Genomic DNA, 15,733 nt, shown 5'->3' with positions numbered 1-15,733 from the left:
GGAGTAAATGGAGGTTTAAGATTGTGTTAGAAGGCAGGAGTGGGTGACATACCGTGGAAGAGCAAAGGAAGCTCCTCTGGTAGAACAAGAGGGGAGAATTTATACTTGCTTCTCTCCAGCATACTGACCTCCTCCCTGAAAAACACACAAATCAAAGCTCTTTTTGGAAATATCTACTTAGTTCCTATTTACTACTAAAGCAATAAGCTACAGGACACTGCAGTAAATCATCTTCTTAATCTATAGTCAAGAATATAGCTTAAATTTTCATGTTTTAAGCATAAATCTAACAAAGAGTTAAACATATTGTTTAATAATAATGAACAACAGCAGTGTAGCTGCGTAGATTACTTGCAAATTGTAATCCGTTACTGAATCCAAATTACATGCATTTTAATTATTAACGTAATCCATTACACATTTTAGGTAATATAATCAAACTACTTTTTGATTACTTTTAGCTTAGTTTTAACCTAACTCTTTATCACATTTAAATTGTACTATAATTAATCTTGTACCATATTGATATAAAAAGAATATATATTCTATTCAGTGTTATTAACAACACGAAGAGCATTAAACACTACATTATGTCAAGGTTTCCCAAACTGGGGTTCATAAAGGAACTGCAGGAGGTTTGTGAGTTTAATGAAAAGCTAATAATTAATTAAATCATAAAAATGAATAATTTTAAAATAACATCAATCAATTAGAATACTTACTAAAAATGAAATATTTTTATTTGTTTACCTCCATGTCATGTGCAGGTTATTATAGAAAGCAACATTAAAAAGATGAAAAATGGGAATTAGGGAGAATCAATAAATTATGAATAAATTACTGCTCTTAGGCGAATAATATGTAATCATGTAAACAATAAAAAAGTAACTGTAGTCTGCTTACGAGTATTTTAAAATGTAATTTAATCTAATTACTAGTACTTCATTTTTAATCAGTTCAATACTTGTAATCAGTTACTACCCAGCTCTATATATATGCATATATGTATTTATATATATATATATTTATATATATATAAAATGGTACAAGTCGATTAATCTACACATACACTGTTTACATGAATTATGTTTATATTTCTCACCCAAATGGCAACTTGTTTCTTGCTTTAAGCATAAATAAAAAAAAGAAATCATAAATAATTAAATAATAATAATAATAATGGCAGTACAATTATGTTATGATGTTGAAATACCATGCCATTTTGATGTATCATGGTACAAGTTGATTAATTGACTCATACACCACGGTGTTAGGATGAATTATGTTTATTGTTCTTACCCACTGGCAAATTGTTTCTTGTTTTAAGCATAAATCTCCAAAAATAATAAATAATTAAATATAACAACAACAAAAAGTAAAATATCACAACGTTTTAATATCATGAGATATAGGCTATACCAAATATATCTCAAGCTATATCATTGTACAAAATGATTAATCTACTAGACACCATTATGCTGACATGATATCCTAAGCTACTACAAAGAATGTTTTCATAAAAACATTGTAACACTGTAATACTTTAATATAGTAAAAGGGACCACTCAATTCATCTGCCAAATACATTATAAATAGTGAATTAGTCTATTTGTATGCTGTTTACATGGGCCAAGAAAGGTGGACTGTTTCATAATAAACCTCAGTTCATAACCTGCACATTAGTGGATGGGCAGAACAGTGCTCCTTGAGGAGATACACACATGCTGTGGGAAGTTTGCGCTGTGTGTAGTTCAGACAGCTGAGCTTGAGAAGGCTTGAGAGCTATTAACTGTTGAGTGGAGCTAAAACAGAGCTAGCCGCTCTTAATGGCTCCTACGCATTCTTGTTGTGGTTTAACACCCTGTCCAACTCACAGACACACACTCACCCTGCCTGCCGTCTCCTCCACGTCTGATAAGGGTCAAAGAGATTTTCGCACAGCAGTAGGCCATGTTGTACCACCGACTGTAAAGTGCTCTGATCATCCGGCTGCTTCTTCAGCTGCAAGACACATACATAAAACGCACTCGACTGAGTCTTACACAATACATAAACCTATCTGTTTTTGGCTTGTTAACACACAAACATTCCTTTGAATAAAGCCGAGGTCTTCCACCCATAGATTTCTGATTCAACTTGTTCTGTTAGTTCAGAAACCTACAATAACACCAAAAGCACATGCATAGTAATATAAAAATTAAGAAATTAAAGTTTCATCGGCATATTTTGGAATAAACAAACATTCAACAAATTTTAACTAGCTTTAAAACTAGAAAAATGATCATGAATATAACAGTTTTACTTAGTCTTTTTTATGGCTTCCTGATATTGATAGAATAACTGAGAGGTGACAAGAAAAAACAAGAAGATGAAGGGGAACTGGATTATGAAATGATGCAACCTAGACTCAAACGTGCATTTCCCACATGAGCACCATGACTCAATGTATCAGCAGGGGTGCAAGCCGCTATGAAATGCTTTCATAGACTTTTTGACTTCTTACCTGAGTCAAACAGAAGTTTAGGAGCTTGATAGTCTCAAACACAAACCCCGGGGTCTTTTCAGAGTCTATATTCTCCATATTCCTGCAAGCAGAGATTCACATCAGAAATGGTATTATTGTACACTCAGGGAAGATCCACATCATGAAATTTAGCATAAACTGCTGGCATCATCCCTGCTGTTTGAAGATAGAAGCTTATCAACAGGGGTTTGAGTCACTGGGGCATTATCGCAAAGAGAATGATGGTATTCACTCTGTGCTCAGTGGGCACTGACCTGCAGATGATGATGAAGAACTTGATGAGGAGCAGTGGGTGTGGAGCAGTGCTGCTCTGATCCTGCCCTGACATGTGGAGGGCACTGTGCCACAGCTGGGTGCTGAGGAACACCAACACCTCCTTGGGGAGGAGGGGGACATCGGCGCTCCATTCCTCCAGCCTGCAGACAAAAAGAAGGTTGTTTTGTTTGCTTTTTGTTTGTTTTGTCTTAATTTTTGCCTGCTTTTAAAATTGGTTTTGCTTTAATTTTTTATTGTTTTTTGTTTGTTTTGCTTCCATTTCTTGCTTGGTTTTTTGTTTTGCTTTTTGTTTTATTTTGATTCATTTTGTTTTGATTAAGCACTGATAAATAGACATTAAAAATGTCAAAACACTATGTCAGTCATTGAACATACGTCTTGGACTTGCACCTTGCCACACAAGAGCACAAATTAATGTTTTGTCCGCTCAGTTTTTTTTAAGTTGGTGCATGTCTTTGGCCATTGCATCACATTTTGCTGTTTTGATGTTACTCAAAATCTTTGCCAGAAAGCCTCCAGTTATTTCTATATAACTGATCTTTTTCTAAATTTTAAATTGGCAACCCTATCTGAACCACAACATTGGGCTGGAATTGATCCTTCATCTACAACATAGTATATGTGCTAATCTTTAGATCACAGATCTGGTGTGCACCACATTAGCAAATATCAAGACTCACTATATCAGATCTGCAGGATGAGATGAAAGTATTCAAAATAAGGATTTTTCAAACTCGCCAACCGTTAAATGAGCAATTAAACAAATATAGGCCTTAAAATACCATCATAGTTCGAGTTCCATCTGGACCTGACCACCTACAGATCAACTCCCTGTGACTGTGACATTTTTATAGGTCAGCATGTAACTGACTCACCGGCGAGGTTCCGTCGACTGCACATCAATGACCTTCTCAAAAGATGCCACGAATGCCTCCAACCATTGCTGCAAGTAAACGACATCTTTCTGAAAGACAGAGAGAGATAAAACGAAAAAGTAAGAGGCAATTATGTATTTTTGCACATGCGTAGAAAACCTTTATACCATGAGCATGACTGGGTGCTATCTCCAAAATCAGAGCATGCACACACTTGTCTTAACACAACAGGAAACTACAGGGTATGCAAACTTGTGCAATGTAAGAGTGGATACTGTGAATTCATAATGCAATAAAAGCAGTGACAATGGTTTTGTCTATGAGACAAAAACAAGTAGCACTTGCCCAATCCATAATGTTTTGCTTTAAACGGTTTGTGCAAATATAAAAGAAGGTACAAATATGCACCTTTTAGGTGTAGATGAGGTACATGTCGTACTGCCCCAGTAACAACCTGTTGTACACCTAATGTACAAATTTTTTTCCTGACAGTATACATTATGATGTTTGCCATATGTCAACAATTATCAGTAGCTGTATTAGTTTCTTTGATAAACAGATGTTAAAATCGCCACCATTGCAACCTAATCTACAAGAAATTCCCATTATTGCTCTTCAAATCATATTGTTGTTAGAAGTGCCTTTTTCTGAGCTGTGAAGCATGAAATTCTGTCATCTTTTCACTAGTTGAGAATGAGCTGGAGGAAAGAAATCTGGTCATGGATGAGTGTGAAGGAACAACTTTGATGCACACACCTGGATCTAATGCCAGCAAAGATGCATAAACCATCAGTCATACTGCAAACCTGCTATATTTGATCTCATGAATCCCTAATAACTGAAACAGAAGGCCTAGTTAAACTGATCCATTATCCTTTCTGGGTAATTTAATAAGATAAAGTCTTTGTAGAGGGTTCATGTAGCAATGCATAGTCATAGAAGAAAGAAAACTTAAAATAATCAAATGTAAACCTTGAATGCAATGCAAGCAGAATGCAGTAGAATCATAACTCTGACTTTTATTTTCCCATAATTTTTTCAAGGAACTACCGATATAATTCATCTTTGATGGAGAGATCACAATAACATTTACTGTAAAGTTCTGTCAAGAATGACTCACATGTGTAGCAACACGAACAAAACCTCGCATGCGACTGTCATTGGAAAGCGGCTGGTGGAAAACATTTCAAAGACTGAGGAGCTATGCTTAGCTTAAATGATGCGGCTTGATCCGCCTACTCGTAGGGGAAGTTGGGCTGTCAACAGCTTCATAAAACACTCTCTAATATGTACACACACTGATAGCAAAATACAGCAAAATACAACCGTAAAATAAGACTAGACCTGCTCAAGGTGGAAAGAAACGAACTTTACCAATTGTTGTTCATTTAGGGGCCAGTCCATGTCTCATGGCAGGTGATGTGAGGTGGAGGGGCTCTTGTTACCCCGTTCTCTGCTGAGCCCCCACCAAGTTGCTTCTAAAAAGGTCCAGACTGTGTCTGCCTGTAAGCCTCAGAATCATTCAGAATCCATCATGATGCCTCTGCTGGTTTACTTCTCTGCTCTTTTCTGCTCTCTTGCTTTCTGTACTTCTGACAAGCAACCAGGAAATGGCAAGTCACTTTAACTGAGCCATATTTCCTGTCTTCGCTGAGCTGGGCTCATCGTCACCATGTACTCTTCCTCCTTTGCCACTACCACAGCTTTATTGGTAGAGTATGTTTACCTTGCTAAGAACTAAAACCGGTAAGCTACAGTGCACCTGATGCAACCTTTCACAACATTTTGAATATAAATTCTGTCTATTTATTCACTTTCATGTTGTTTTATACTTTATTCACTTTCATGTCACCATGACTTTCTTACATTTGAGGAACACAAAAAGAGAAATTTAGAATAATGTACTGGCTGCACTTCTCCACGCAGCTACGTGCTTTCAAGCTTAAAAAACGACAAAAAGCACAATAAAAGTCTCATAATAGTGATGTTGATGTATACAACTTGTGTATTACAGTCTGAGCCTTTGTGTCACAAACATTTCAGAATTTAAGTCATTAGTTAAATTTAAGAACAGGATCATTCTGATTTTTGAGCAAATCATTCAGATCAGTTCTGGATCGACTGAATCATTGAACGAAATCTGACTCATGAAAAAATTTAAATTCTGTCATCATTTACTCATGTCATTTTTATCCCTTAAAACAAATCCCATATGTACAGATGGGTTTAATCTAAGTCTTCTCAAGAGACTTGATCTCTTTGTATGATGAACATATTGAATTTAGGCTTTTACTCACATATAAACACTGATCAATGCACATACATAGAGCACACCAATTTTGTTAAATGATTGCTCAAACTACTTGCTTGAAGCAATGAGATTTGATCTTACATTTCAAGCAAGTATGATTTATCAATGTTTGAATATGTGAATAGAAGCCTAAATTAAATCTGTACATCATATAAAACAAGCACGTCTCTAGAAACGTTCGATTTATATGGACCTCTTTTAGGATCCTTTATGAACTTTCTGAAGCTTCAAATTTTTTATAGAATAGACTTTCAATGAATGGACTCAATACATCATTTGTGTATCGAAGATGAACTACCGTCTTACTGGTTTGGTTTGGTTTTTGATATTTGGGTGAACCATCCCTTCAAATTTCAACCTGTTTCTCACACGAGCCATTTCACTTACAATGATTTGTTATAGCCTAAAGCCCATTATGTCATTTTGAAGCTGGACAAACCCAGTTCTCAATCACTTTCGATAAACTGAAAAAACAACAAGTGCTTTGTAAATCATCATGCTACCTAAGGCTGACTAACAAAAATGATGCTGTAATTGAACTGAATTCTTACTAAAGATCTTGACAGAGTTGAAAACCCAGTTGTGCAACAGAGAATCCTCTCATTTTGGTACACAGACCATGGTTGAGAACACTGTAAAAGCATGCTCTTATCCCAAAAAAGATTTGGTGTGGCTTTCAAATAATAGCTGTAGGGAAACCTGAAGACTGAGCAACGATCACCGATTCAGTCATGGTTATGAATCAGAAGTCAGATGGAAGTGACATGCCCTGACTTGACCAGATGCATGAAAAAACACTTTTTACAACCGCATGGGGAATGAACCCTAAATTTAAACTCATAAAGCAATGACACGGAACTGAAGTTGAGCTGGTATTGAGTCACTTTGCCGATTGATCACTTGACCCTAACTAAGTGCTGAGCTTAACAGGGGGAGATGCCAACAGTGTGTCTCTGTGGGCCCAGTGTTGCCTACTGTTTATATCATCACCCTTAATGAGTTTTCCATTTTAAGCTCTGGCACAGCTGAATCCAGTAAATTAGATTTTGAACTTGACACAGATTTCATTTATTGAGACAGCTACGGCAATCATATTCTATTCTGGACGCTTTTCTAAAAAAACATTTATTTACATATGAAATATGTGATAACTAAATAATCGTACTTTGTACGTACTACACAGAGGGTGGGCAGTCTTGTAACCTCTCTTACACCACTAGATCATCTGTCAGGGTTGCTTCATTTCAACAGAATTATAAATTGCACTTCCTCAAACAAACAGTCAAAAATAACAGCAACAGCCAACATGCTAAATTTCTTTAATTGATAATGGAAAATGAAAAAGTTTTAGGCAGATTTAAGAACTGAAACAGATATTGTGAAACCGTCGTTATTTTTTTGTATTCACATCCAGATGTGACAAACATACATGTGAAACAGTAAATACTTTCTGATTCTTACCATGAATAAGGTACAAAAAAGGCTTGAAACTTGAATCAATCAGTCAATATATGGACATTAAAATATATACATATTAGAAAATAATATAAAATTATTATTTTTCGTAATTAACAATAAATAAAAACATTGCATTTTTTTATGTAGTTTTGAAGTTATAGCCTAGTTAATTTATTGGACTTAGCCTATATTTAAATATATAATATGGTCCCACTTTATATTAGGTGGCCTTAACTACTATGTACTTACATTTAAATTAATCATTTGATACAATGCACTTACTGTGAACATACATGTTTTTACATTGTACTTGTATTTTTAAAAATACCTATATGTAATTACATCTGTAATTACATATTTATAATTACACTGTTGACCCAATCCCTTGCACCTTAACCCAACCTTAAACCTACCCATTCCACCAAACCTGTCCCTAACCTTACCAATATCCCACCTCAATAGCGTCAAAAATGTTCTGCAATACAATATGACCACAATAAGTACTTTGTACTTATTTTTTTATGTAAGTACAAAGTAGTTAAGGCCACCTAATATAACATGTGACCTATAATATATATTTTTTTTATATTTAAATACTTTTGGTCATAGAATAAAATGGTTAAAATGGGTAAAAAAATAAAAAGTAGAATGAGATTATGTTTTTCTGTCCATAATATCACAATATAACGTACATTTATGTAATTTGATGTTGAAATTATGATGTTGTGCGATTTCATTGTTTGATATAGTCAAGAAAGTCCAAATCTCTGATGTGGAACGGGCCAAAATCCCCATTTTAAGGGGGGATGGAGACATTTGATGTGTTTTAAATGAACTACTTTTTATGATAGATTAATTTCATGCTAGACAATATCTTATCAAATTAATTTCTCTTATGAGACACCAATTTGTAGCCTACTCATGGAAACTAATTGCTATTCATTTCCCTTTTCTGTTAATATGATAATTGTCTTGTGATGATAAAGTAGAGTTAGCTAAATTCAGGTCAGTTCTTAAATGCTATTTGACTCCAGTGGTGTTCTGTGAAGATGGCAAATCACAGATGAGCCATTCTGTTTGAGATTCCTGGCGGCTCTGAGAGCTCGCAGCTGCTCAGCGGACACAAAGAGAGTTTTTCTCTGGGTTTCTATTAATTATTCTCAATGTCAGTAAACACAGGCCTCAGGATACATGGGAAAATCCTCAAATATTCTTCAGGAGGCAACACACATTCAAAATGCTCTAAGATTTTCCCGATTATTTAAGACAAATGAACTTTATACACACCTAGCCAAATAAAAAAGGCCCACCCAGTTGCCATACAAACAGCCCGCATCTCCACCAACGGCTACTAGCCTCACCCACTACACAAGCAAACAGAATAATGTCCTTGAAGCATCAATGTAAAAGAAGGAAATGATAAGTTCCTCTAAATTAGGCCACAGACTGACTGAGGGATCAAAATTATAATAGAATAAATAGTAGCTTCATGACATACCATTGAACAAAGTAGTAGTATGGCTGAATTACTGCTCCTGATTAGCCTTCTTCCAGATGATTGAAGCTGCTAAATGAGTCAAAGAGGGCTAAATATAGCTAAACAGTCCCACGGGTAAGTCTCGGAAAGTACTGGAGCTCCTTGACAGCAGCGGCCTGGACTTATCCCTCCACCTGGGGATTTTTTTTCTTTTTCAATCTGTGTGGATTTCCCTGCAGCATTGAAAACGTTAAAGCACCTCTTGCTACCTGGTTTTTCACAGGTCTGCCATTTACTTAATAAAAATGTAATCATTTTTGTGAAAAACTGAAGATGACAAACAATAATAAGAAACCAATGTTCAGCTAAATGCTGCATTAAAAATATTAAATATCTTAAAATCTCATATTAAAATCTTTTAAGTTAAATACAAATGTAATATACATAAATACAATACTATTCACATCGATGGCAGAAAACAACAACAACACTTGTTACATCTCATTAACCACAAAGGAATCCTGGTTTCAGTTAAGTAAGAGAATAGTTGTAGCACCACTTCCAAAACCAAAATCATATTACCTTCCAAATGCTAGGAAAGTATACTATATGCTAGAGCTGCCCAATCAAACTAAATAAAATCAAAATCATGATATGGCTTAGTATGATTTTCAAATATTATATGTGCTGTTTTCTATCAAAATGGAAGTTAAATAATTTAATGTTTGTAAATGAAGAAATTAAGACAGCCATAAATATTAGTATTGTAATTTTACAGAGGTAATATAAAATTAAACTGCTTTTATTATTATTATTATTATTAATTGTATATTTTTTCTTAAATATGTGATTTTGTTACATTATGATATATTAAAATCACATATTTAAGAAAAAATATACAATCAAATATTATTACTACTACATACAAAAAGACAAAAAAACAACATAATAAGAAATACTACTATTTTAATATATCATAATGTAACAAAATCACATATTTAAGAAAAATTATACAATTAATAATAATAATAATATTTGATTTTAATTTGGCCAAAAGTTTGTGATGTACATATCAATTATTATTATTATTATTACTATTATTATAATTAATTATTATTATTAATTGTATTATTTTTCTTAAATATGTGATTTTGTTACATTACAATGATAAATTAAAATAGTAATATTTCTTATTTTATGTAGTATTAAGAATATTTGATTTTAATTTGGCCAAAAGTTTGTGATGTATATATAAATTATTTTTTATTATTATATAACCATATAGATACATCACAAAATTCTGACCAAATTGCAGCCCTACAAAACAAGCACAGCAAACCTAACATTTTTTAATTACGTTTTAAATCTTAGTCACAATTTTCATTCCCAAATCGTGCAGCCCTACATAATGCATTTTGAGATTACCTTAGATTTCGGTCAAAAGCGGCCTATTAACCCAAATAAAATGGTGTCTAGGCAACTTACTAGGTATTGGAACATAACTATGAATGTAAACTCTCCTGTTTGATATTTTGCTAGATCTAGAAGTAGATACAATCTAGATTCATAGATTTATAAATACAGAATGAGTTCTATGTGATCTCCAGAAAAATGTGCAGTTGAGTAACACAGAACATCTTGCAACATAAAAACAAAGCCATTGGTAAGCAGCAGCATATCAATGCAAGTCAAAGCTAAGATCACAGCCTTCTGGTTTATCCAGACAGTCTGTTTGTGTGCACACATCCTCTGCCTCTTCAAGCAGGTGATGAAGTCAGCAGCTGCGTCAATGACTCAAACTAAATATGTGATTGTCATAAAATGTATTACAAAATCAGGAAGTAGACAACTTTTTTTTGTATATTTTTGACTTATCTATTTGCTGAGGCCTAAGGTCACTTACTGCCCAGTTTTGAAGAATGAAACATCTTCATAAGTAGAGCTGATCCAGTGCTGATAAAACATGGTGTAGCATATATCAAAGAGGGCAAAAATCAGAGATTCTTATAAAGAAAAACACAGGCAATCCAATAAATCAACTAAACTCTACAAAGTTTAGCCATTGAACTGTTAGAATAATCAATCAGATGTCTCAAGATAAATGGACTGCAAACATTTCATTAGACTGCTTGGATAACACAATACTCTTAAAAATGGTTCCAAAAGCAGCAAAAGTGGTACTCATCGCAGAGCCAAATGGGTCAAATAGGTGGAGCTTGATATAGTATAGCTCCACCCCTGTAGACCTAATGGGTGGAGCTTTATCCAGTGTTTAGTATGTTTAGGAACAGGGCTATTGTTTAGGGTTAGGGTGTGGTTGGACCTCCAAATTTGACCCATTATGTCCAGAGAAGGCGAGCTGGACATCAAGCTATGCCCACTTGCTCTACAGCATGCACTTTCTCTCCAAAAGGTGGATTTTGCCAAATAACCTTCTTAAAAGAACCATTCTGTCTAGTGTAAAGAACATTTTAATAATCTAAAGAATCTTTTGTGCAGTGGTAAGGTTCCATGGACGTTACAGGTTTTTCGTGGAGCCATCAATGCCAAAGAACTTTAAATGTGAATGTTAAATTAGTTTTTCCAACTTTTATGTTGGAACAATGACAATGAACAAGTGCAAAGGCAAAGCCCTGTTGAGTACTTCAAAGTATCTATTGAAGTATTGAACTATCCAGCACACTATCCAGATCTGCCACCTCTATTTGACCCTGCTTGCAGAATTGTGAGGGGAAGAAAAAAACAACAGCTGAAAATGCTTTTAAGAACTTCACATGCGAAACGCTGGTATTCACACCAAATTAAGGTCAAACAAAGGCCCCTGTATGCAAACATATGTCTTAAACGTGACGTAAATCTCAAAAACTTGACTTACAGGTACATGACAAAGGTACACAATGGCAGTTCAGAGAACTGAGGTGGGTAATGTCTTTTCACCGCTGCCAGGACTCTCAGCCTATTGTGACATACCAAAATCTATTCAGATGTACAAGCAGGTTTGTCGTCTGTAAAAACATACACACCTGCCAAGTTAGTCTCCACCTAGGAGGAGCACGTGCAAGGAGCAACAAACAACCAAAAAATAGTTGCAATATAACGTAATATGCAAGATTGCGTAACCATGAGAGCATCCGGCAGATCTGTCACTTCATGTTGATGACAAAAGATTCTATGATGTTCTGTTAATGTTGTCATACTCATGCTCATCTCAACTTATTGAGATGTCCTTTTTTATAGGAGTTTTGCAGTATGGATCACCATTAACTTTCCTCATCAGCTAGAAGCTCCAGAGCCTCATTTTGTTTTTCATGAAAAAATGATGACACTGAGGTACAAAATGCCATCATTTGGTGGACTGTTTCTTTCACTGCAGAAAGCTATTTCAAATACAGATCTAGATAACTAGCTCAAGTTTATTTGTATTTCAACCTGCATGAAGATCCTCCACAGAATACAGTGTCAACCCTCAAACTCACAAAAATCACAACACACAAACACAAACTTGTTATTTTCCAAAACCTCTTCCTCAATTCGTCTTCAGCTGAATCGGGGTGATGATGTGTGCCATCAGAAACAGGTTGTTCAGGGAGGATACAAATGGTAGCAACCATGACAGGAAGTGGTTTTTATCACATCAATGTTGTCCTCTGAACAGCACACTCAAGAGGAAGTGGTCTGACAGAGGCAGTGTTGCTCTCACAGCCAAAAGAAAAAATAGCTGGCACATTATTACAAATACAGCAAAATCACCAGAATGACATGACGTTAAACTTTGCTGTTCTTCTGCGATTATGTACAGCTGCCTCTGATGGGGACAAATTATTCAGCCCCATGCAGTCTAATAGCACTGAAATATTAAACGCTTGCTTAACAATGAGCTCTTCTGTAGAGAAGTTTTACACTTAAAGAAATGAATGAAAAATATGTTTAAAGTCATGTAGACTCACATGTGATGAAGACTCCTGCCATAACTTAATACATTTAAAGTTTTATTCTACATGGAGAGGGTCACCTTATGGGTCAGCCATCTTAAGACCACGTGACCAGCCAAATACTATTCACTCTGTCTTGGTAGGCTTACCCCTAACTGAGCACATTTCCTCACAATTTTTGTGCAATGCTACATCCACACCACTAGGTGTTAATAAGTCCAAGATGATAAAAAAATATATATTACTGAATAGTGAATACATCAGTTTTGTTTTGTCTTCTGTAAAGTAGAAATGTACAAGACTAGTCGACTAGCTGACTAAACGGAAATCCAGGTGCTAGTTGACATCGGAAATACTAGTCGACAAGTCAAAATGTATTCATTAATGCATTGTTTTGAAAAGTGAATCTATGGAGCAGGAAACAAAATAATTTAATTTCACCTCACACCGCACACATGTTTTTTTTTTTCTCACTGTGGGCTCAGAAGAACTGACTTTCTTCAGAAAAGTTTTGTTGACGTTTTTCATGTTATCTCTGTATAATGTAGACCTTCATCCGGGAACGCAACGTGCGCCATTTCATCAGATTTGTGAGGTAAATCATTTATAAATCTACACTAACACAGGAGAATACATCGCGATTTCAAAATAAAAGCTCAACCCCTCACTCTGAGTTACACGGATAGATGTCCACATATTAATTTAATTACAGTGTCTATAGCATTTCTGTCCTAAAGAAATGGCCAAATATTAAAGATTAAGTGGACATTTGAATTAAATGGTGCTTGGTCCATATTAAACAGTAATGTGTAAAAATAATAATCAGGCGTCGGCGCCTCCTGCAGGCCTTTGTTGTAATGCGTAATCTACATTAGCTCTATCGTTTATAATACATTATGTATTTTAAAAGTTTTGCCCAATAAAACCATACGATTTCTTGCTTTTGATACTTTATTTGAACTAATTATTATTGCGTCATTGCTTTTATATATGTATTTTAAGTCATTTTAAAAGCTATTGTTCACTTACATCTATTTTATTACCAAATAAATAAATATATATATATATTATAATTATAGGGCCCTATGAAATCAGTTTTATTTCCAAATTCATTTTTTTCCATTTTCATTTTTCTATACTCTCTTTTAATGGTTAAATTAAATTTTTCAAAAAGCCTGTCTAATTGAGTTTTACAGTTTTATCTATCCCAAATTCTGTTTTCCATTATTTTCTGCATTCCATTTTAACGGTTCCATTAAATTAAAATGAAGCATCTCCAATTAATTGATTTTATAGTTAAGAAAAGTATTCTTTTTATTATTATTCTTTTTTTATATTATTATTCTTTTTTTTCAGAAATACTTGCACATTTACATTTTCACCTAAATAAATTCTAGTAAATAATATTTCTGGTAAATACTTCTTTAAAAAGTGTTTTTTTTTTTTATTATAATTGTATTATTAGTAGACTAGAACACATGGCTATGTTGTCATTCTCACACTATAATACTGAACTTTGATTTCAGTGATTTGGACTATGAGATGGACACTTGCTTCTTGCACTCTGTTGCACTTTAATTTTGCTTTTAAAAAGGATTTCATAGAAATTTGGATTTAATTTGGTTTAATAAAATATTCCTAAGTAAAATTGTCGATTTTTTGTGTGTGGGAAATTAATCGTTAAGATTAATCGATTAATCACTAAATTAAAAATAAAAATAGTAGTTAGTGGCAGCCCTAGTATAATGCCTAGTAAAATAGTGTTTATAAGCGCAGTACTGCTTTGTTTACAGGGGTCACAGTAACCACTGTATTTCTGCTTGTCCAGAAGAGCCACCTAGTGTCAGAAAGTGAATTTGCATTGTCATTCAGCCCATCTGCTGTTTTTGTTGCCAGTGTTGAAAATGTTAACCATTTGATAGAAAATAAGATCAATTTGGATAATAACATATCTTATTATATTTGACACCTTGAAGAAAAAGCACACTAAATGACGAAATATCCTACATACGTCACCAAAGAGAGGTGTGTAATTTTTTTATTAAAAATTATGTTGTCAAAAAAACCAGACAAAACAACATGTAAAAAAAACATATCAAATAAAACATAAAATAAAGCTTAATAAAGGACGACATACATTGTGTCAGTCCAAATTTACAAGCTTCAACATGAGACCTCATTACATTGGGAGGACATAGGACTCATTCTACAATCAAATGACTTGCATAATAGGTATAATGGGTTTAAAATAGAGCAAGCCCTCATGAGCCCAGAGAAAAACAAGCAAATTTTCAACCTTATCTTGTTTCAATGGCAGCAGGCAGTATTCAGCAGAGGCATTTAAAATGGGTGTTTCAAACCAGATTCAAAACATTGGAAAGCATTGTGCTGTCAACCATGCAGGGGAAACTAACTCAAATTTGGGTGTGCAAAAATCACATACACCTTTTATCCTTTTTCACTAAAAAAATCACATCTATATCAGTGTAACTACGGAAAAAGGCAGACCCATTTGCATGCTGTAACAAGTCAGAGGAAGCAGTCCATCTACTTTGCGTGTCTGGTATGGATCCCTGTTCACTGTATGTGTGAAGTTATTAATAAAAGGGAATGGAATGACAAAGGGTTGCTTTTTAGATTATAAAATGAATGAGATCTAGAGAAACACTCCCAGCTATCTACAGAACTTTGGGCCAAGACCAGCAAGACCAGACTGGAACACTATTGCATAATTTATAAAGCTTCTTTTCCATGCAATCTGCTAACTATACAATATTTTTTAAAGAGTGTCAAATTAAAACACAATCTGCATGTAGGCATTTCTCTATGGTGACCCCTGGTGCTTCTTGTATCCTGCACCTGCTGTTTTGGTTACCATGG

The 15,733-nt window shown here is 34.5% G+C and overlaps 1 protein-coding gene across 3 annotated transcripts in view; it reads right to left on the bottom strand.

Moving 5' to 3' along the window:
- Positions 1-15,733, bottom strand: part of LOC306878459 (neurobeachin-like protein 2) — a 67,939-nt gene that overhangs the window by 50,256 nt on the left and 1,950 nt on the right. For 2 of the 3 annotated variants that reach the window (XM_079430841.1, XM_079430843.1), the window contains exons 2-6: positions 3,676-3,764; positions 2,779-2,940; positions 2,504-2,585; positions 1,889-2,001; positions 53-135 (exon numbers count right to left, since the gene is read on the bottom strand). In XM_079430841.1, the coding sequence (XP_079286967.1) occupies positions 53-135; positions 1,889-2,001; positions 2,504-2,585; positions 2,779-2,940; positions 3,676-3,764 (529 nt within the window). Of the gene's footprint in view, positions 1-52; positions 136-1,888; positions 2,002-2,503; positions 2,586-2,778; positions 2,941-3,675; positions 3,765-5,049; positions 5,359-15,733 lie in introns of those variants that run through there. The other variant, XM_079430842.1, reaches the window with a different exon arrangement.

The sequence above is a fragment of the Barbus barbus genome, assembly GCF_936440315.1.
Source record: "Barbus barbus genome assembly, chromosome: 12".
In the NCBI taxonomy this organism is placed as follows: domain Eukaryota; kingdom Metazoa; phylum Chordata; class Actinopteri; order Cypriniformes; family Cyprinidae; genus Barbus; species Barbus barbus.
The sequence above is the reverse complement of the archived record's forward strand: the minus strand, read 5'-3'. Positions and strand labels throughout refer to the sequence as shown.